Source organism: Coptis chinensis, chromosome 5 (genome assembly GCF_015680905.1).
Source record: "Coptis chinensis isolate HL-2020 chromosome 5, ASM1568090v1, whole genome shotgun sequence".
Taxonomy (NCBI): Eukaryota; Viridiplantae; Streptophyta; class Magnoliopsida; order Ranunculales; family Ranunculaceae; genus Coptis; species Coptis chinensis.
In genome coordinates, this window is record NC_141460.1 from 62,347,847 (window position 1) to 62,370,264 (window position 22,418).

General features: G+C 35.2%; 1 protein-coding gene across 4 annotated transcripts in view; it reads right to left on the reverse strand.

Moving 5' to 3' along the window:
• LOC147498247 (inositol hexakisphosphate and diphosphoinositol-pentakisphosphate kinase VIP2-like) overlaps nt 1–20,206 on the reverse strand; it is a 31,188-nt gene extending 10,982 nt beyond the window's left edge. For 2 of the 4 annotated variants that reach the window (XM_086560311.1, XM_086560308.1), the window contains exons 1-21: nt 20,064–20,206; nt 19,870–19,976; nt 19,699–19,758; nt 19,457–19,503; nt 18,292–18,375; nt 16,970–17,033; nt 16,701–16,854; nt 13,923–13,993; nt 13,304–13,408; nt 12,733–12,825; nt 11,789–11,863; nt 10,654–10,739; nt 10,329–10,535; nt 10,158–10,257; nt 10,000–10,070; nt 6,901–6,982; nt 3,565–3,723; nt 3,259–3,301; nt 453–535; nt 274–336; nt 108–182 (exon numbers count right to left, since the gene is read on the reverse strand). In XM_086560311.1, coding sequence (XP_086416437.1) covers nt 108–182; nt 274–336; nt 453–535; nt 3,259–3,301; nt 3,565–3,723; nt 6,901–6,982; nt 10,000–10,070; nt 10,158–10,257; nt 10,329–10,535; nt 10,654–10,739; nt 11,789–11,863; nt 12,733–12,825; nt 13,304–13,408; nt 13,923–13,993; nt 16,701–16,854; nt 16,970–17,033; nt 18,292–18,375; nt 19,457–19,503; nt 19,699–19,758; nt 19,870–19,950 — 1,803 coding nt within the window. In that variant the 5' untranslated portion in view covers nt 19,951–19,976; nt 20,064–20,206. The remainder of the gene's footprint in view (nt 1–107; nt 183–273; nt 337–452; nt 536–3,258; nt 3,302–3,564; nt 3,724–6,900; nt 6,983–9,999; nt 10,071–10,157; nt 10,258–10,328; nt 10,536–10,653; nt 10,740–11,788; nt 11,864–12,732; nt 12,826–13,303; nt 13,409–13,922; nt 13,994–16,700; nt 16,855–16,969; nt 17,034–18,291; nt 18,376–19,456; nt 19,504–19,698; nt 19,759–19,869; nt 19,977–20,063) is intronic. The other 2 variants (XM_086560310.1, XM_086560309.1) reach the window with 2 other exon arrangements.
• Between the last annotated feature and the right edge of the window lie 2,212 nt (nt 20,207–22,418).

A 22,418-nucleotide genomic window follows, 5' to 3' on the forward strand; every position in this document is an offset into this window, starting at 1 on the left:
GCCAATAACAATGACTACTGTAATTCTGTAAATGCCCAAATACATGAGACACAATTTTGTGGAAATGTAGCAGTAAAGTTTACTCCAGAGCAAGAGTTGGTTCAAACCTTAGCTTCTTCCATCTCAGTGCTGGCATTGTCAAGTCCATCCAACATGGAAGAGTCTTTACTCACAAGTGAAACCTAGAATAAAAGAAGTTGACATAGAATATCTATAGCAATGATCAGACCAAAAAAAACTCTTCAGAGGAACTGGTAGTTAAGGACTACAAACCAGTATGGGAGTTAACTGCCCCTCCAAGTCAAGAAGACCTTTTGCGAAAGCAGCTGCAGACATCTGAAAACAAGGACATACAGGTGTCACTCATTATTTATGAGGTCAGTAGGAACACGTTACATGTGGTTCGAAAATCCAGATGTAATTTAACTTTTCAGTTACAGTAGTTATCAGACCTGGACACGACCCTCATCTGAGCTGTATATTTTTAGATCATGGCGATAAGTACTATGAAGGCGAAGCAAACCTGTACCTTCACCTACATAGTAGAAAACAGGAAGCAGTAAGCATCACATTAATCAGAGAACAGGCTGAAAGATAACTTTACATGGAACTATTGATTTATTTCTTGAACCATTCCAAAGAGAACTGAACTTCCATGCAATATATTGAATTTGGAAATTTTAAGTTTAGTAAAGGGTTTAGTGAAGCAATGTGGGGTTTCCACACCCTAATTTGTGACTCAATGTGAAGCTTCATGGTTTTAGGAATTCTTTCTATTCTTTTCGGTTATTTGGACCTAAGTTTCGTGAGTGATGCAATCTAGGGTGTCCAACAATCCATCCCCAATATGAGACTCAATTTGATGCTTCATATTGTTTAAGAATTTTAAGGAATAAAGGTTATAAACTTGTTCTACTTTTTAGGTTATTGCTTTACAGCTACTTTTAATTCTGAATTACTTTCATATATTAATTAGGACTACTCTTAAGTTGGATGTCCTGCTTTCGAAGCCTCTTTCTTCGGCGTCACGTTCATATCTATATGCACACTAGTGCATCAGTTTTCATTCTAGGTACGTTCTTTTTGGTAATTAAGATTACAAGAGTTGTGGTAACTCATTGGGCTTCTTGGAAGCTCACTCTCCATTTGTTTACTATTTTTCAGATTAGTTCGCTTACGCGTTAAGCTCGTGAGATTGTGGATAGCAGGATTCCGGGGGGTTGAATTCTATTAATTGTATGTTATAGGTTTCTATTATAATTTTTCATTCATTTTTGGATGTAAGACGTAATATTAATTCTTTAGAGTTTGAGATTTTGATGATGGATCGTGACATTTTGAATGATGGCATTTAGAATAAATGTTGGATTTGGATTTGTGGACTAATCTATCTATATATTTTATAGGCTGCACTTTGGGTCTCAAAATGCCTATTTTGAGATCCGGGGTGTCACAAAATTTCTTAGGAGTTATGATTAGGTTTTTAAGTTCATACCACTAGAAGGTAAAACAGATTGCACACTAAAGAATTTGAAATTCACACCTATTTTTTGTTATTTTACTTTTATCAGTAAAAGTTATATTTCATTCCCTAAAAAATTGTTACAAAGAAGATAGCCAACTGCCAACTCTTAGCAAGGTACTAAGAATAGTTAATTAGAGTCACACAACATGCCACGTATTATGTATGACAAATCCCAGTTACAAGTAAAATCGTGAAATCTCAGCACCTTAAAAAGGGGTGACGTTCCCTAAAAATGGCAGCACTGCCTGAACTTCAAACGTTTGTACTGGAAGATTTGAGATTTCCATTAGGAAAAGCAAATTGACATAGGACATTTTCTTTTCTTTTTTTGGATAGTCACAGTTTTATTCTCTAATCCCTTTAATTTCCCTTTTCCCTGGTGAAGTTTGTAATCGGACCCAAGACCTTGAGCCCAACCTCCCAAGAGATAAGGAAGTTTTCTAGATGATCTTTGAGATTATTCTTGACATTCTAAATTAAGTGATTGTTTTCTCGTTGTAGTGGAAGGTTGTATTTGATCAGTTATGAGCACACATGTCGTCCCTTTCCCAGATTGTCAACTCATCCATCAGAAAGAGATTTTCAAGGTTTTGTATAATTCCACCACTTAAAACCTCTTGGTAGCATTAACATTTTGAGTAATATTTCAAGAAGGATATCGTTACCTTATCAAGCTTCGAGTTATTTCCTTTGAAATAATGAAGTTGGACTGTCAACCCACGGTTGGTACAGTCTTTACCTCTCTACAATAAGTACTGGACACTTATAACTAGCTGATGTGTGGAGGGTGTAAAATTAATGTGTTGAGCATGATCGAACTGTTATTGATGCAAGAGGATCCGAGTCAGATGATGCTGAGTTGACTGAGTTGACAGATTGCACGTTGATGGCACTAAAGTATCATGAGTTGGCGGATTAGCGCAAAGATGGCAAGTAATCGTGTTCTTTTCCTAATTGGGTTAAGTGTTTTGGTATTTTGGCCATAACTTTGGCTACAGTTGTCAGAATCAGGCATGTCACCACCGAGCTACGCTCCATGGTAGCCGTTTTCGAGGTCAAAATCCACTGTTTTCCCTTCCAAATTCATCGTTTTATATTTTCTTTCCTTTTTACTGTTTCGGAAGTAAATCTAAGTCTGATTTGGGCTAGATTTTTGGTAGATTACTTCTGTTATTATCTAGTTAATTTTAGTAGGAATAATATTCGGATTTAGAATGTTTTACAGCTATACAGTCCGGCTTGTGGGCTAATATTGGATCATTCTTGATTTTATTAAACTTTAATAGACATTAGAGACAATTTTCTTTGTGTTTAGGGCAAAACTCTTGTGTTCTTCCCTGTTTATTATCTGTTATTACTATAATCGCTATTCTGTTTGGCTTCAGTTATTCTGATACGTGATACCACGATAACTATAAGTAAGAGGGTGCAAAAGTATTCAGATGAGTATGATTGTACTGTGATTCTGATACATGATTCAATGATATTAGTTTTATTATTGTATGTAGGGTCCTCCAATGATTTCTATTTAGGTTTTTAGTGCAATGTGTCATGTTTGCAAGTTAACATGATATTAGTTTCTTTCTAGTGCAATGTGTCATGTGTGTATGTTAACATGATGATAAACGCCATCAACTATGCAGTGTTATATATAAATAGGGAAAAAAAAACATGTAATCAGTAGAACTACCACACTCCACACAAACATATAAATATAGCCTGGCTACAAGTACCTGGATACATATTATTTCTGAAGTATCTACCCAGTTCTTCGGCCTGCATAGAAGGGCGAAGATGATAATAGTTAACACCTGAGTTGAAGCGGAAGCATCTGGGAAACAGGAGCTGATAGAAACATGTTTTTACAGTTAAGGGTAAAGGGGGGAAAGCGGGAAACATATGAAAGACTTCTTGTTGATTAATTTAAAACTTTTTTGTATATTCAAAGAGAAAGAACCTTTAGTAATTTAAGATAGATCAGATTTTTACAAACCATACATTCTTCAGAATATTTTGTATTAAAAAGTGAAAGAGAGAACCTGCTTTCTTCCAGCATGGGTTAGAACACCTCCATACTTGAGAACCATCAAAGCTTCGACAGGACGCTCTTCATCACCCTCACCATTACCTTTCGAAACTTTAACCCACTTTAAAGGCTTTAGTTGGACTTTCCTATATATTCCAGAAAAATGTCCCCCCTGGACACCAGGAGTTCAAATAATCAATTACAGCATCATATTGCAAAATCACAAGTTCATATGAAAAATACCTGGAAATTTCTCAAGTATCTGAAATATTTGGGCAACAAGGACAAAATTATTTGAAACTAAGGATGTGGGACCGTTCTCCAAAGTAAGAATGATAATAGGGATGAGTTTATGACTAAGAGCCTAAGACATTTCAAACATTACCATCTAATGATACTTTGATAAGAGAACACATAGATCACGTGCTATGCTAGCTACGAAAACATAATCAAATTAAAGAGTAGAATATAACATACAAATGACCATATTCTGAAATCTTAAAAAAGAAAAAGAAACTAGAATTGTGAGAATCCGTCTCGTCTCCGAGTCCGACACAACCCACCACCCTTTTGGAAGAGTCCATGAAACACAGACACGTATGTTTACAAGTTTAAACGTTTAACGAGTACGTCACAAATGCTAAAGCTTCCAATTCCCAAGTTTTGACCTGGCTTGCTGAAGACTTCAAAGTAGAAGGTAGGATCTCCAATTTTCCATACCACACGACGTTTCTTCTTAAGATAGAATTATCGGCTTTTCAACTTGAACCGAATTGAAGAAATGGTCACCTTCGTCTCTGGTAGAATTTGAGTATGCTAGACTAGTTGTGCAGAACTTGATTCACAAAATTCATAGTCATCTTCCCACAGAAAATGCCTAGCGTTCAGACAGGGATTACATAGCCATAGGTATCTACATCTTCTTGAAAGAGTGGTTATTCGCAACACTTGTTTGCGTCTAAGATCACCACATTTGTTTGCGTCTAAGAAAGAATGCTATGGAGTATAGGAATAGGTAAAGCCCACCGATCCTATCTTATGATGGTAAAGGCATAGGGCGCCAGATTTACTGATGTGATTTGTGTGACCAGATTAGTCCAGCCTAGGCGTCCATTAATTATGGCATCATATCTTTACTTTCTATTTTCATTTTATTTTAAATTACTAGGATTTCGATTTACTAAGAAAGTTTATTAGGATTTTCTTTTGCTTGGAGATTAAGAAACTTATGTATTAAATTTAAAGGGACTAGAGCCTCCTTTTTTGGAGTAGTTGTTTTTGAATAATAAAGACTTGTTCTCTAGCCTTTTTCATGGCTTTGTTAATGATTAAATCACTTCCGCATCTATGATTTCTATCATTTACTAAACCACCACAACTAAAAATACCGCTTTCCACCAGCCCAACACAGTGGCACTGCCTAGGCAAAAACCTTGTTGAAAGCGTCGTGTTTTAAAAACACATAAGCCAAGAAAAATGAGAAAAACCTGAAAATGTGTAATCTGAAATGTTCACTTTGAAATTTGGAAACCAGTAGAAAATTGATGAATTTTTGTACCTTCCAATTTCTGAATTGGACAAAAAAAAAAGTGTGAAGAAGAAGAAGAAGAAGAAGAACCTAGATCTGCTGCTTCACTTGAAGAGTTGAAGATGCAGCCTTGAGTTTGTTTGCTTTTAAAAACAGCGAAGAATTTCTCTCGATCATCCTCTCTTTAAAATATCTAATTTAAAAAATTACTTTTTCTTCTTTTCCAATAAAAATCTAACACACGTTCTGATTTGCTTTAAGAAACAAATAACTCAATTTTAAAGAGATGAGAAATGACTGCAAGAGAAATCCAACTCAGTATTTACAAGCAAACAACCCTAGGCTTGAGCCTCTTCAACCCTTCAAGTGAAGTGGCGCCACTCTCTTCTTCTTCACAAGATCTGATTTTTTTTCAAACCCATTTTTTTATAAAAACAATAGATCCAGAAGTTGAAAAGTACACAAAAATTATTCAATCTTTAAGTGGGTTACAAACTTCAAAATAATCATATTCTTCTTCTTCATTTTCTATTATTTTTCTTGGTCTCTGCGCTTGCTTTCAAAACGCCACACTTCAGCAAGGCATTTCAACTAGGAGGCGCCACTGTGTTGGGGCGGTATATTAGATAGGTGAGGCAGTGGTATAGAAAATTGGATGTTTCCGCCTTTGACGGCATAGGCACCGTAATGCGGATGATAATTGGCAGAAACAACAATTATAATAATAGGGTTTTTACCTTAACAACAAAGCAAACCAATTAAAAGACGCCACGCGGAAATAAATAATTAAAATAGAGGGACACCTAATGCGTGTGCACCATTAGGCTTGACTTGATCATGACTTAATGTCCACATCACAATGCTGGGATCTGTGCTTTGTGTGATTCTTTACTCCATAGCATTCTTTCTTTCTTAGACATGAAACAACTGTTACGTACAACCCTTCTTTCAAGAAGATGGAGTTACCAATTGGCTATCTAATCCCTATATAAACCTAGGGCATTCTCCATGGGAAGATGATGACTAATAAATTTTGTGAATCAAGTTCTCCTTCGTCATGATGAGTCTAGGCGTCTAGCATTCTCAAACATTCTCTTACATACAAAAGGGATCATTTCAGTGATCCATTTCAAGTGGACAAGAGGGTAAACTCTATCATAAGAAGAAACACTTGGCGGCATGGAGATCCTACCTTCTACTTTAAAGTCTTTAGCAAGCCAAGTCCAAATGTTGGAACTGGATTTTGTCAAACTTCTTAGTAACATCCTATTACCTAGCATTTCCTTGTGTTTGGTCAGCACGATAATTATAGCACTCATACACATGTCATATGTTTTATTTTGTAAATCTTCCAACCTGACGTCAATAGAGATAAAAAACTTTTTTTTTTCGATAATCGAAAGTGAAAAGAGACCAAGGCACTACAAAAACAAGGAAACAAGCCCATATATCCCACATTCGTATATAGAAAACGGAACAAAAACAATAAAAACCAGAGATCTGAAAACGGAAGAAATGCCCTCATTGTTGTACCACGAGGGGAAAAAGTAGAACAAAAAAAAATAGGGAATCAGTTACTAAATTTTTAGAGTATATGCAGAAAAACAATTGACAAAATGAAGCTGAAAAGACTACAATTATGGCATACTTCAGTTTTATAATGGGCAGGCAGGGACTAAAAAAAAGGAGTTGGTCCCATATATGGACAGATATCCAATGCGCCACCCAGCAGATGATGAGAAAGCAGAAAGAATAAGCCACAATCTCCAATTAGGAGGAGCAAAAAACAATTTACTAAAGATAATAGAAAGACAAGCGAACCTCCTCCAAAACTGCTTTGACTTGGCGAAGCTTTTCAGAATGCTCAAGATCTTCTGCATCGCTATCACTTTCTCGACCAGGCCTAAAGGTTTTGAAACTAAACGTCATTGGTGAAGAAAGTTCATGTCACATTGCTTTCTTGACATATGTGCTACTTATAAAAAATAAGCTCATTGGCTATTCTTGTATATATTAGTTAATATGACGTATAACAGACGAGTACGACAAGTAAAAGATCATTAACACCAATAAAACATCAAGGCTAGTAAAAGGAGAACACTAATGCTTGTCCTAAATTATATAGCAGCAAAATGAATATACTTCTGGAGGATCACAACAGATATTCCGAATTGAATATAAAACTACAATAAATCACATTGAAACGCTATGTCCTCTGGGAATTAAGCCACAGCATTGCACACCATCCAAACAACTTTTACATTTACAAAACTAAGTATCTGTTATGGGCACATCATCCATTTTGAACCGCACAGCAACACGGGCAAAATAGAGGCTGTGAGCCCATAACCAACCCCTTCGCCGTGAAATGCTTTTTTCTTGTCTCCTATTAATAATGTCTCGTCAGGAGAAAAGACTGAATTGTTTCATCAATCACAATCAAATTAGTCTCTAGCTTTCACACAACATATTAAAATTTCATTTCATTTTACAACTATGAGCTTACATCTGTGTGTGCATACATAACATTATCAAAGTAAGATGTAAAAGTTCCCAAGTAAACCATAACTCCGGGAAAAAACTTTATAAAGTTTTACATATATAGTATTAAGCACTTGTCAAACCTTGTCAACCACAAATAGCTCAAGTGTCAAGACAGTACAATGCCAAGTTGATTGTGTTTTTCATTTTCTTGGCTCTATCATACATAAGGATGAAAAGATCGCTAATTTGTGCTCTTAAATAAGTACTACGTGATTGAAGTAGGTGAGCTTGGGAGTGCATGTGACTGATGCTTATGATCAAACTGAGGTGACAGCAATAAAACCGACTATGCTTTATAGAGGAGAAGCTAGGCGTCCAACAAACAACATGTTCATATACTCCATCTAGCAGAGTTAAGGATGCTGATGGATCAATTGCAGAGTAAAAAGGACCAAGAAGGGTAACTCTAATAGTGTAGGTGATTAATTAAGGAAAACTGATTAAAATGGTTGCAATTTGAACAGATTAGATCACTAACGGTTCCAGTTAGAATGCACGAGCTAAGGCTTAAAAGGAACAATTAGGGCAAAGATGAGATGAAATTTCATTGTAAGGCGGATTTAAAAGGACTCGAGAAACATACTTGTTCTGCTCCGTTGAGATTTGGGCTTTGGTCTGTTTCCTTAACCAACAAACTTTATTTATCAAGTGAGGCTTCTTTTGTTTAGAAACTCCACCACCATAAAGAAACCCCACAAAAGCTAACTATATAAAAAAAAACACTTATAAATTCTCTCAATTCATTTTGGCCATTTCTGGCATCAGATCCTTTCTGTTAAACCATAGATTCATTAAAAACTTTGCCAAAAGAAATGAACATCTCCTTCAGATTATACCAAACAAGAAAGTTGTAGTTAAACCCCGTGTTGATCCCTCAGAAGACGGAAATATTTTCTGTATACACTGAATCAAATTTTACACTCAAGGCACAACAAATCTAAGTGATACCTCTCACTAGTGATTCTCGTCACCTAAGTCCCTCATAGATGATATTGGAGCTGTGCTAAGGGGAATGTTACACATCAATGGCTGTAAGGAGGCTAGAGTTATAACTACAAGAGTTAGATCATGTAACATCATTTAAAGCCACTAGTCCTGTCATCAACATTTGAAGAGCAACAACTGACATTCAACACTGAGCAAAGTCAATATAAAACCGGTATCCACCACAACACAAATAAGAATGAAGATATCATCATCAACAGTATAGTTTGATCATTATCAAAAGAGGCTTCCAACAGAACCATGATACATCTTGACAGTAGGTCATCTTCAACTGTTTGTTATCCGTGTAACTTTCATGTCTCTATTTAACTCAACTCAGGCGACAAATATATACCATTAACTAATTACCTTGACAAAACCCCGTAAAAGAGAGGCTGAATAGAATATATAAAATAAATTTCAAAATAATGAGTTAATAACTTAATATAAAGCTAGGTGGAGCTTTAAGAAAAGATGGAAAGACTTTCACGATAGAAATTAAAGTTGCAAAGTTGCAGGTAGAGTAAACACTGGACACTGATAGGTAGGAAACTTCGACTAGGGCACAAATTGAAGGATAAGAAAACTAACTGCATAGGATTGGTGGACTCGCCTAATGTTTTCACTCTTATATAGATTATGAAGATGAGCATCCAACTTAAAACCAATTGGTGATAAGTTGAGAGGCCCAGGAACTTATATATCTCAATGCAAGGCTTAACATATCCCATGTAGGACTAAACATCTCAACACGCCCCCTCACGTGTGGCATTCTTTAGCCTAACACGTTGATCAACATATTTAGGTGACGTGGAGTAAACAACAGGCCCTTTGGGCCAACAACAATAGCCCGCTCTGATACCATGAAGAAAATGAGCATCTAACTTAAAACAAATTGGTGATAAGTGAAGAGGTCCAGTAACTTATATATTTCAATGCAAGGCCTAACATATCCCATGTGGAACTAAACATCTCAACAGATTAAGCAAAAGTTTGTACCACTATATATTATGGAGCTTATTATACACATTTCTTCAAAATATAAATTACAAAATAAAACATGATACATAATTACATATATGTGCTTCACTATATCTGTTACGAATATAGGAAAAATAGTAGATGGAATGGCATTAAAACTTTTGTTTCTGAGCGAATTTTAGTGATAATTTGTAGATTGGAAACAATGGATGATGAAACAACTAATCAAATATGAACTAATGATGTCAGACACCATCTACCAACATAATAGTTTCAATAACCAATACTAGCCATTGTTGGCCTAGTATTTAACTCATACTATTACTAAATTATGATGCTACACCCAATATTATTATCTTATCATGTGTGAGAGAAAAACAGATATGCAGAATAAACACAAAGAATGCATGCCTGGTACGAGGAACTAGCATTCGTGTTGCATCCAACAAATCTTGCAACTGAATGGCGCTTTTAAGCTTTGTCTGCCAAAGGGAACTAAAAGGTATTAATATGACGTGCAAAATGATAGAAGTGAATTTCAATTGCAACATTAATTAAGAGACGATCACCTCAGACCTTGGCCTTTCACCATTGTATTTTAACAACAAGTTTAAGAGTTTTTCCTCTGTCACCTTCAATTTCACCTTCTGTTTTGGAGTACGATCACCACTGCATATAAGTAGAACATGAATAATTCTGATAACAACAAACTATCACAGAAACAGGGACAGAATTCTTACTGGCGAATAATAGCAATAACGCATCTTAGCTCTTCTGACTGCCCAAATGTGCCAATAATTCCACTCCCTTGGCGTGTTAGTCCCTCAGAAGGTTGAATTGGTTCATTGACCTTCCATGGAAGTGTTGGTGGAATTGTTGAAGAAAGGTGAGGGGCCTTTGCATCTAGAAACATTTTCCTCAGTACGCAGGCAGTATCATCATAGTACCTAAAACCAGTGACTTAGAACAGTGAACATGAGCAAATACATGCAAACAAATAAAGGACACTGAAGTTCAACATATCTAAACCAAGTATGGAGAAATGGATTGAGATGAGCGTAATACTTATGAGAATTCTTCACAAAACTCCATCCATTAACATCACAGACATATGACCTTCCCTCACACCGTAAGAGATCAAACCCACAAACCTGCAAGTGCAAATTGAAGGAAAGTAATTTTAACACAAATTCCAGAGTAATTACAAAAGATAAATTGTAAGACATTAAACAAACTATAATTCTCTACAAAGTAAATGAAAATAAAAACTTAAGATAAACTGACAAATTTTACACAGGTCAAGGCTTAATATTATTTTGGTTAGCTAGGAAGTGTGGATATCAGTTGAGGTGGAAAACTATGAGGTTGCTACAAATACAGAAATTATAAAATTCAAAGAAGCACAGTAATATGCTTGGAAATTTCAAAACCAAGAATATAGTCCACATACTACAATTAAAATAACATGTGCCATAAAAATAAGAAACGTAGTATCTAGCTGCTGAGGAAATTTCAACATGATTACTTGATTCTTGGAACAATAAAACAAAAACAAATTAAAGCTTCATTATCAAATTATTATGTGGACAAAATCAAATTATGACTCATTGAAACAAGTGCACCTATTTTCTCATAAATTATGTTTGTGATCAGAAGTGAGAGGTAGAACCTGTTCGTCTTAACAACACCAAGCAATCAGAGTAAATCCACACTTACACAACTGTCTAGATTCACCTCGAGTGTAACCTAGCCGAGCATGCAAAACCAAATCCTCTTTTTTTGTTCGCAAATTTTTTTCTCTACTGCTTCCAAGCTGTCGCTAACCTAAACTTCTTCATTTTAAGCCCTAAAAACATCAAACTACCTAGAATATTCCAGAATCAATGTTGTTCAAATAGTTTTGCCACGATCCATTTTCTCTTATACGGTTCATTCCTAGGGAAACAAGCGAAGTCCAGCCTGAATTTTTTGTTTTTCAAAAGGTCTATTGCACACACTTTGCAAGTGAAGTAATAATTAGCCCCACATCTGGTCACCAAGTAGCTTGCCCATATTTCTTGTCTGACATCCCTAACTCTCTACAAGAAAATAGTCCTAATTATGTGCTCACACACATTGATTAAGTCCTTTTCATGTTATATAATTAGATGCATGTGCATTACACCTGGAAGAAAATATTAAATCATCCAACATCACTTACCAATTGCCTAAATGCTATGCAAACATCTCTAGCCATTTGCTTCTCAGACGGAGTCAGTAACACAGGATACCTTACCTGCAAAACAAATTACAATTAGAATATTATCTATAAGACTATACGCAAATGCTGCTTCCAAGTTTATAGCATTAAGCAAACATGGATATTGCAACCTGTAAGTCTTGACGGAGTTATTAATGCAACTCTATAAAAAGCAAGAAGTCAGAGATTGAGATGAATTATTAATTTCACACATTCGTTACAAACCTGGTTGTTTTCTAACAGGGGTCTGGCCGGCTGGCCCACATTATGTGACATGTGAAACCAAACATCAAATTAAGAATATAACAAAAATACCTCAAACATTGTTTTTGAACCATACAGATCCATACCACATAAGTTGTTCAATATTGTAAGTTCATTGTTCCATAAAAGTTATATTTTAGTCCCTCAGTAGTCTGTACATGAAAAAGAATGTTGGAGAAGGTAATTTGAAAATTTTCAATTGATCCTAAATCTAAGTGTAACTTAAAACACAAGTACAGGACATTTGTATTTCTTGTAAACTAAGCTGAATAAAACACCCTGCTTGAGTATTTTTCGTAAACTAACAATAGCATTTAGTCAAAAGTAGAAGTCTGTAGTTTGATCCTGCATAGGGGCAGCATATACATAAACTTCATTGGAGATTTTTTTTAAATTACGTGTCAAAAAAATCAAAATCAAAATCAAAGAAATAATCAAAAGTCAATACACCTCATGAACACTGCAAAAGTTCGGTATTTTACGCCATAGCTCGATATATTATTGGATACGAATAGGAAGAGATTTAAACAGACAACAATAAATTATTCGAAATGTTACAGGTAAACAAATAAGATTAAGGCTAAATTTACACAAAAGTCATTGTTATTTGTTAATGTTAATAAATATGTTATACATGTTACCTCTTTGCCATCAGGATTCCTCATAACAACACCATCAACAACGGGAGATTTCCGAGCTTCAGCATGAGCATATTCAGGACCAACTGTATACACCTGTATGTGCAAGACAAGACATCCTTTATGAATGACAACACACTTAAAAAAACGGAAGAAGGATATGTCACGAGCAACAAACCAATAAAAATTCTGGTCAAACTGAAAACCGCAGCATAAATGTTAGATGTTTATTTAGGTAAAACGGTTTTGAGACGGGCAGACATGACAGCCTAAACAAGCCTCAAAGCAGAATGCAGCTGAAAGTCCGCTAATTGCAAAGAGGCAGTACAAAGGTGCAACATTCCCTAAAGAAGAAAACTAACACTATAACCTCATAAAAAGATTTGAAGGACTTCAAACCATAACACAGATAGTTCATTTATCATGAATATAATCTCGTAAGAATTCAGACTAGATTATTAAGACAGATTAAACTTGTAGAAAAGAATAAATCGGGTGCTCTAGATTTATGTAAAAACTACAGTTTCCTACGAAGACTAAGAAGAAACATCATGGTGGAAAAACCATAGCAAACCTTGACATCTGTTCCTCCCGTGGGCATGAACTCCTCATATATGTAAGAGCCTTCACGTCTCACCCTTCGAACCTCTGGATGAAACTCACTTGATCGATTACCAACCTGAAATTACAGTCTCATGGTTTATTCTACGCAGCTTTGGTAGTAAGTTACATTTTTCTCACTTAAATGACAGAAAATAAGATGAAATTAAATAGGTGAAATAACACATTCAAGTATTCAACCAGGAAAATTCTTTTTTTAGGTTGAGATAACTTACAAGTACAAGCAGAAAAGAAAAAACATAAAATCACAAGAACGTCATCAAACACTAAAACTCTAACAACCCCACATCAAGCATTATACATATATCTCTCATCTCTATACATATAAGGCCCCCATCCCACATCAAACAACTCAAATAAATGCTTCTAAAATCCACAAATACTCACTATCAATCACATTAAGAAATCATGAATCCTAAAAAAAAGTAACCATTGTAAATTCCAAATTGAATAAATATTACCAACATGTCATGACATCAAATAGATGTTTATTATCCCACTACAGTAGACATACCACAGCTAAATATGATCATCGAATTTAGAAATAAAATGTATATCCATAACATCCTAACCTTTCGAAATAATTCCTTCATACCACCACCAGCAGAACTAGGATAGTATATCATTATCCGGTGATCGTCCGCTACACAACAGACAAGTTATGAGCTGTTTGTTGCATATGCTTGCTGATGGAATAACATGTAATAATGGATGCCTAACACATTGAATCATCATACATATGGACTACACATTGAAGAGGGGATGGCAAGAGCTTACAACTCATAATACCCAGCAAAAATAAAGGAAACAATCTCAAGATATATCTATACTAGCAGTCTGGCACAAGATAACATTATTATGATTAAAAAAAAACTAAATCAGTGACATTTTTAGCAACGCCGCAAGCTTGATGACTCAACCAACTAATAGATACTCAAACAGTTAAGATAAACATACAACTATTACTAAGGTCTGCTTGATTACACACACATGTGTGTGAGCAGGTGACTGGTGCTTTTCGAGTTTTTTGACACTAATGCCTTGGCACAGCTTTACTCGCGCCTAAAAGGCTACAAAGCACCAAAAGAGAATTTCTTTTTTTCTCCACATTAGATTTGTTGAATTTTAATTTGTGTTGGACTATTTCCATAGCATTTAGTTTACCATGTATACCAACTGAATCCTTGTCATTTGATTGGCCTTCAGGAAAGCATGAAAAACATTTCCATGCCGTTTGCATGGCAACAAATTTGGCTGTCATACTTGCAACTAACTCATTAATATTGATAGGAAGAAATTTGTATTGTTATTTTAAAATTTAAATGATAACAATAACTACATTAATAGTAATCATAATATAAATAATGATGATGAAAATGATAATAATAATAATAATAATAATAATAATAATAATATATAGGGAGGGATAGAGCCACTCCCATTAAAACCACTCCCAAAACGTACAAGGCCATATCTCATCCTACCAGTTGAATTAAGGGATAATATTTTATAGATATGATCTTCCCATCATGAATAACATTGCACACCAAATTTCAGCTCATTTAAATATGTCAACATAATCAAATGTTATTATGAAATTGGAAAATTCTAGACTATTAGATAAACGTTCAAAATTGAACACTAGTTTTTGCAAGGTTAGACATATCCACAAAAAATCGGGTCTTAATTCAATTTGTAAATCGATGGAGTGGCTCTATCCCTTTGCTCGGTAAAGTGAAACATCTATTAATAAAAGAGAAGTAGGTTGAGAAGGCCTACATTACAAGAAATAAACAACAAATAAAAACATTTACAACAAAAGAAACTACATAAGAAAAAACCAAGAAATCCACTATCACCCCATTTCTAAGAACATAAGAGTGATAAGACGATCCCACCTAGCTACAAAAGACTCAAAGAAACATCCTCTAAACTCTTTGAAGACTTTAGACCACTGATATAGTAAGGCCTTTATCGAGAGAATTGTCTTCTTAAACGAAACTGAGATGCCGTCAAAGTGACGACAGTTTCACTCAAGCCAAATGCCCCACATAATCGCAAAAGGTAATACGCTCCAAAGGCAATTTCTTGAAGAAAAGAATGGACAATAACCCCAACTTTTAAACAAATCTAATACCCGGCCAGGCATACCCAAGTCACTCCAGACTCTAGAAGAAAAACATACCATACTTTCCAAGAAAAAGGGCACCAAAAAAGGACAAGATTTACAGACTCACCATCCTTTCCACATAACTGACAATAATTGACCAAACACATTTTTAATCTTGGAAGGAATAATAATAATAATACGACAGTGCACACCCACACTTCACTGCAATTGATTTACACTAATTGAGATAAATGGTACTCCCACATTTCTGTTTTTCCTGCTCCTGATAACTCATCTTAATGGTTTATTACGATTTTAAATTGTTTCCCACAGCCAAATGCAAATATTGTTCATGTGTAGTCTCATTAGTCATTACAAACCTCTCTTAAACAGCTAACCAAAAAATACAAATTGTCATAATATTATCACATTTTACAAATCAAATCTTAAAAGGCACAACACTCCTCCATCCCACCTATGACAAGTTGACAACCATTCCTCACCACAGGGTAGGCCATTATGACGCATTAAATTGACACAAGATCCTTGGGCCCACAAAGAGAAGTTAGGTGCTGGAACTTTTGCGGATTTGAACTAATGATGAAGATAATCTTCACCAAGAATCAGCTCATTTGAACATTTCTAGACTTATTAAGGTTAGGTCCAAGTTTTGATTCATCTAACGCTCTAGAATATATCAGATCTGGACTCCTCCTTTGACGTTCTAAATTGGGCCGACTTCCATGGAGATCATGTGCACAAAGCCCAAACCTTAACTCTTCTCCATTGGGACTGAGGAGCGCGTGTCATTTTCCACAAGTCATAACATCCATCCGCAGTTACATCTCAAAAATGAAATGACGACAGAGGATACTGGCATTCTAATTTAATTGTTTTCATTTCCAGCAGTATTCTACCATCAAGTCATTACTGTTATGGTTAAACAATAACAAGTGCTTATTTTTATCTATATTTCACTGTGCTCATGCTTTATATAAAAATAATTGGTCTTTTAAAGGGTTCAAAACCATAAATTTTTATATTTCTGTAAATCAGGAGGGCAACAAAAGAAAAAGGCACCACCATTGTACGAAGCAATACAAGAAAAAAATGACAAAATCAGTATATCCAGTCAATGTTTGGGGATGTTCTTGAGCTCAGGATACCCTATACCAACACTGTTTTCCTGTCATGTAATATGTCAAAGAAAATTTATTGATAAGAAAGACATGGAATTCACCGTGAATAGGTTTTTCCACGAAAGGCTTCCAAAAGCGCTTCCCGTGAACCTCAACAAAGTCCTCTTGTTCAACGAAATAATCTACCTCTTGATTTGGGGTATCCCTATTTACGAGAGCATATCTTGGAATAGGAATTCCATACATTTCAAGACGCTGCTTAAAAATATATGCATTAGAACACTGCAGCAAACAAATATGTCCTACAAAAAATTTAAGTATATAATAAGATCTCCATTCCCGAAGAACATGAAAAACTAAGATAGCATACCTCATACACCTTTCTTCTATCATGGAGAAGGTGCTGCTGTGCTAGCTCATTTACGACAAAAGGCCTAAAAAACATCGAAAAAGGCAACAACATTATGCATGTAAGATGTTTAAAATAAATACCACTCTAGAAAAAAGTAGGAGAGGTAAAAAAAAAGGAAGGCTAAGTGTATGTGTGCCTCATAATTCCGCTTTTACAGAAATGACAATCACAAAAAAGATGAAATCACATCAGTGATTCTTTCCGCCAAGAAAACTGCTAATAAGCAACTCAGTTGTGAGTTGCATGCAAAACACTCAAAACAAGACACACTATCTTGGAAATTCAACATTTTATATTTGGGTTCTCAATACTAAAAATGTGTTTATAGAAAGGTGGTATGTATGCAACTCACAATAGACCTGCTTGTTTGCATTCCTCCTGAATCGACATAGTTAATCACTTAATTGTATGTGAGACCATAGTGAAGATGAAAAGTAATATAAGCCTATACTTCCAAGCTTCAAAATGAACCAGATATAGTAGAACTCATTACTTGTCTTACAATTCCATTCTTCTTGACAGTAGATCCCCCCCCCCGTGCACTTGCGCCCTTTTTGTTGTTTTTGGGCGAAGGGAAGTGTGTGTGTGTGTACTTATGTTAAGAAAGTAGCTAACCTGTAACTTTAGTTGGGGGTCCATAATGCTATGTTTGTTCCACCATGGTGGTGGTTCCTAGCTTTTTGCATTTTGATTTGCTTCTGTTTTAGGCCTTTTTTGGCTACTGTACCTTTTTCTTTTCTTGGCTTCTGCCTTGTTGCGAAATAGGGTTATCGGCTGTACTTGGGATTTGTGGTATTGTTCCTCGATCAGTTGTTGCTATTGGTCTTGGTGTTGATGTAATGTTCACAATTATATCAATCTAATATCTCTTACTTATCCAAAAAAAAAGAGGGTCCACAAATCTCATTATTAGAAAAGGATTAGACCATTTGAGTTCCACAAAGACTTCACGAATGATTGCTTAAGATATGAGTTATTCTTCTAAAATTTCCAAACCAAAAATATCCTCAATCACATCAAGTATCACTAATTCATATGATACTGTAAAGCATAAAATAAATGAGGTTTGCCTACATGGAATATCCAAAATATATGAGATCAAAAACTGATCCTTACAAATCCAAATCAAATAAATCATGAACATGTTAAGAAGCCAACCCCTTCCAAGGGGTAGGTCTGTCCTAACTGTATTTATTACTTAAGTATTAAGTCGCCTTATTAAGAAAAGAGAAAGTATTGCAAATATTTGCTAGGAAACATCATACACATGTACAACTCACTTCCGTAATGCTGCATATGCCTCAGCTTTTTCAAGAGGATAACCAGAAGAATGGAAAGCAATTAAGCAATCGCAGATCGGCCAACTGGAAAGAGAAAGATAAACATAATCAATTACTAATCTCTGCACCTTATGAAGTAATCAGCTTGCACTTATCCTATACCTAATGCATGAAAAAAATAACCTAAACTTTCAATCTAACAAACTAAACTTGAACGCAAGAAGAAGTGGAGAAAGGGGATCAAAATCACAAAGTTCCCACCATTAGCTCACTATCTCATTCTGAACTTGTATCAAGCTATATCAAGATATCAACCTAAAACTTGTTTACGAATTAAGTCACTAAAGACAAAAAAAAAATTGTCACTGACAAATCCTTCAAAGGAGATTGTTCAATTGCTAAAAGAGATATCATGATCCTTAAGTATTTACAGATGCTAGCTCATTCCCAATACATGGAAAAGAGCTCCAGGTTTCCGGTCATCCAAACCATTTTCAACTTATTTCCAAAGGAGCCTCACATAGCAGCAAGGCTACCTAGCTTCCACGAGCAATCGGGCACCTTCTCTCGTTGAGCAGGAGATCAGGTAAGCTTACTGCCAAGAATGTTTCGTTGAGGTGGCAAGAGAAATCCCCAACATAAAAAGAATATGTGCTGTGAAAAATATGTAATCGCCAGAGTCGCCATTTGTATAACAAAAATATGGTAAACAGCTCTGCATTTTCAAAACCTATTCCATAGAATGTGATGATTTTAACTCTGGCTTCAATATAACGATGGCCGACTACAAAGGTAACTTTTGTTCGGAATCAAAACAATATTTGATCAAACAATTGTTTACTTCTTATCTAAACTGAAGTGGGGACTGGATAACACGATTTTCTAGACCACGTGAATGACAATGATTCTCATGAAAGCAATGAGAAGCCCACTAAGAGTGCGTAACATTAGCTCCTTTAATATATTAATAGAATTGGCCCTTCACATTTAAAAAAAAAATCATGTGTTTTCCACTTGAAAAGGCATACATTAACAAGTGGACGTAAAAATAAGGCCGTCAAGATCCTTGTGAACCTATAGTTACTTACATTCATCAGAAACATACATATGAAATCTTCAATCAATTACTATAAGCTGCATAAAAGTTTAAAACAACAAAATGTACCTCTCCACTGGATCCTCAAGAATAACCTTGTCACCGAAAAATACTATCTACAAAAAAATGACAAGCATGAAATAACAGGAAAACGTATACTTCAACAAACAACTCTTCTTTCTACATGTCAGCTTAACATATCATGTCCAACACAATCAAATTGTTCGTGGTCCCTAAAACATTCACTGAATTAGTGATAACTATTAGCTTAAAAGACTTGGAATAGTTAAAATGTAAACAAACTTAAATACCTGGAATTCACCAAACGCTTGTAACCTATCAAGTATCTGTTCCATAGGAGCAGAAAATGCCTGCAAACAAATCAACAAATCAACAAAACTAACAAAAACGATACGATCATTTTATAGTTATATTATATGTATATGAGTGAGTGTTGTGAGTTTCGGAAAAGGGAAAAGAACCTCCGATCCGCATTTCACCTTCTTTTCCATGACACATACACCAATCTTAATCCCTCCTTCCTCTCTTTCCTCATTCTCCATCTCTCCCCTTCTTTTGTTTCAAACCTCTTCAATCCAAAAACAACAACAACAAAATTCACAAACAAACACAGAATGAACAAGGAAAGAGAAAGAGAGTTGTTAGTTTCAGTTACCTTATATATATAGACAGAAAAGAGAATGAGAGAGAGAGAGAGCGTTTTTAGAGGATGTGAGTCACTTTATGTATGGATTGGTGTAACGAGCGGTGGTCACGGGAAGAAAAAAAAGTGAATATTCATGATGAATATTTTTTGAGGTGAGTACGTCGTACGTGTAAAGGATATCTGTTTTTTGAGTACAAAGATAGCTACTTTGGCGGTTTCTTTCATTTTTTAAAGGTTTGTACTCACGCTGCATTTTTTAAAGAGTTGTACTCATGCCACAAATCGGCTAGAAGTGTCCGCGTGGTTGCACACATGGACCAAAATATCGCCGATATATCCGATATCTCGCCGATATATATCGGTATTTTGGTACACCGACATCGATATTTCCGATATATATCCACCGAATATAGAACTCTTTTTTCCGATATATATCGGAATTTCTGATATGAAATTTTATATCGCCGATATAATCGATATTTCTGATATAATCGATATATATCAGTTGACTTTTTGACCATTTTAAAATATAAATCCGATATTTCCAATATATTTCCGATATTTCCGATATTATATTTTCGATATATCCGATATTTTAAATAATTTGGACTGGTTACCAAAAAAATGGATATATCCGAAATATCCGATATATCCGATATATATCGGTTTTTGGGTACACCGATATATTTATCGATATCGATATTTTGGGCCTTGGTTGCACATAGGCAAGTCGATTGGGTTTCATTTGAATGATAGAAACTTCTGAATTGTGGGGCCAGTAGATCAAAATTGACCTAGGAATGACTCGTAAAATCAAATTGGATTTCACGTTGATTAGTTGTTTACCTGTATTGGGTGAGACTACTTTGAATAAATCTTTGTCATGATTCAGGAGATGGTCAGTTATCATCAGTATTAAACAAGGAATTTTATTGATTACTTTAAGAACAAGGGCTATACCAAATTTGTTCGTTTGTTTGTTTGTTCATGCTTTTGTATCTAAAAGCAAGTGTATTGGAGATGGAGTACACATGTAAAGAACACTGCACTGAGGTGTTTTTTCGGTAATCCTAAGTCAGCATGCAAAGTCTGATTTAAGAAAGAAAATCCACCTTTTGTGTATGCCACATTACATCCATGGTACTAATGCGTTCGGATTGACTTGAACTTTCTCATTGCTTTTGGTTTTAAAACACCCAATGAAGATCACTAAATTGTGTTCACGTATCTCGAAAACGTAACATGGAGTCATGGACAACCCTGACAGAAAATCTGAAATAAAGGAACGAAGGAGATGGAATTCTTTTCAGCATCAAAACACAGTCAATATTCAATCAACAAAAGTCAAAAACTTATGTATCTATTTTATCGAATATCCACGCTAAAATAACAACCAAATTCCAGGCCCCAGCTAGGCACTAGTGAAAAGATATCACTTTCGTAGATTCTTCTAACGACGAAGTGTGCGACAAACATTCATAGTCCCCCAATGTCATTGTCCATGGAAAGCCTCATTTTTCATTATTTAGTTGTTGACCAATTTCCTTCTTGTCCCCTTAGCTTCCACTGTAGTTCGAAGAAGGTGTAGATATAACTGTGCACAAACAATAGAGACACAAACAATAATATGGAAAATTATTTTTTATCTGACCACAAAATGTTATCAACATTAGCATAATCATAAAGTGCAGGTTTCCTAGATTCCAAAACATATCAGTGTCTAGTGGGTGGGTGGCAGGTTTCCTAGATTCCACACCTTTTTCTTCCACTGAATGAACATCTGAATAGCAGCTGAATGACTGAATCAACGCAAATTTACCACTCCATAAATACGCCTATTCAGAGTTGTTTTGTAAGTTGCCACCGAGATTATGTGAAACAAGTTCAACTAAAAAATCATAGAATTGCTATATGTATACGTATTTCTCCTTCTAGCGTCAATGAATTTCAGCTCTGAAAATGACATGAACGAACTAACTAATGAATACTAATAATAATAACTTAAATAAACTTAGAAAAACACAGGAAAATGATTGATAGAGAATGAGGTTATAATTGTTTCTGATATCTCAAGTTGTAATGTGGAAAAAAAAATATCATACTATTTGTGGTCCTTGAAGAGAAAAGACATTCTCATAAACGAATCTAGCTCTAAAGACTGTCAACTGCCTAATAGAAACCAATAGAGCTGAAACTGTTGTTCAGGTTACAGTATTATATAGCAGCGGTCGAGGATTTTGCCACTTTATTTATGATGACACAAGATCCTGAATCAAAACCGAAGGCAGCCCCTTACTCAATAACCCATCTCTACATTAAATGATAGCCGGGTTTTGAGGAACCACTCTCCACTATACAAATTAA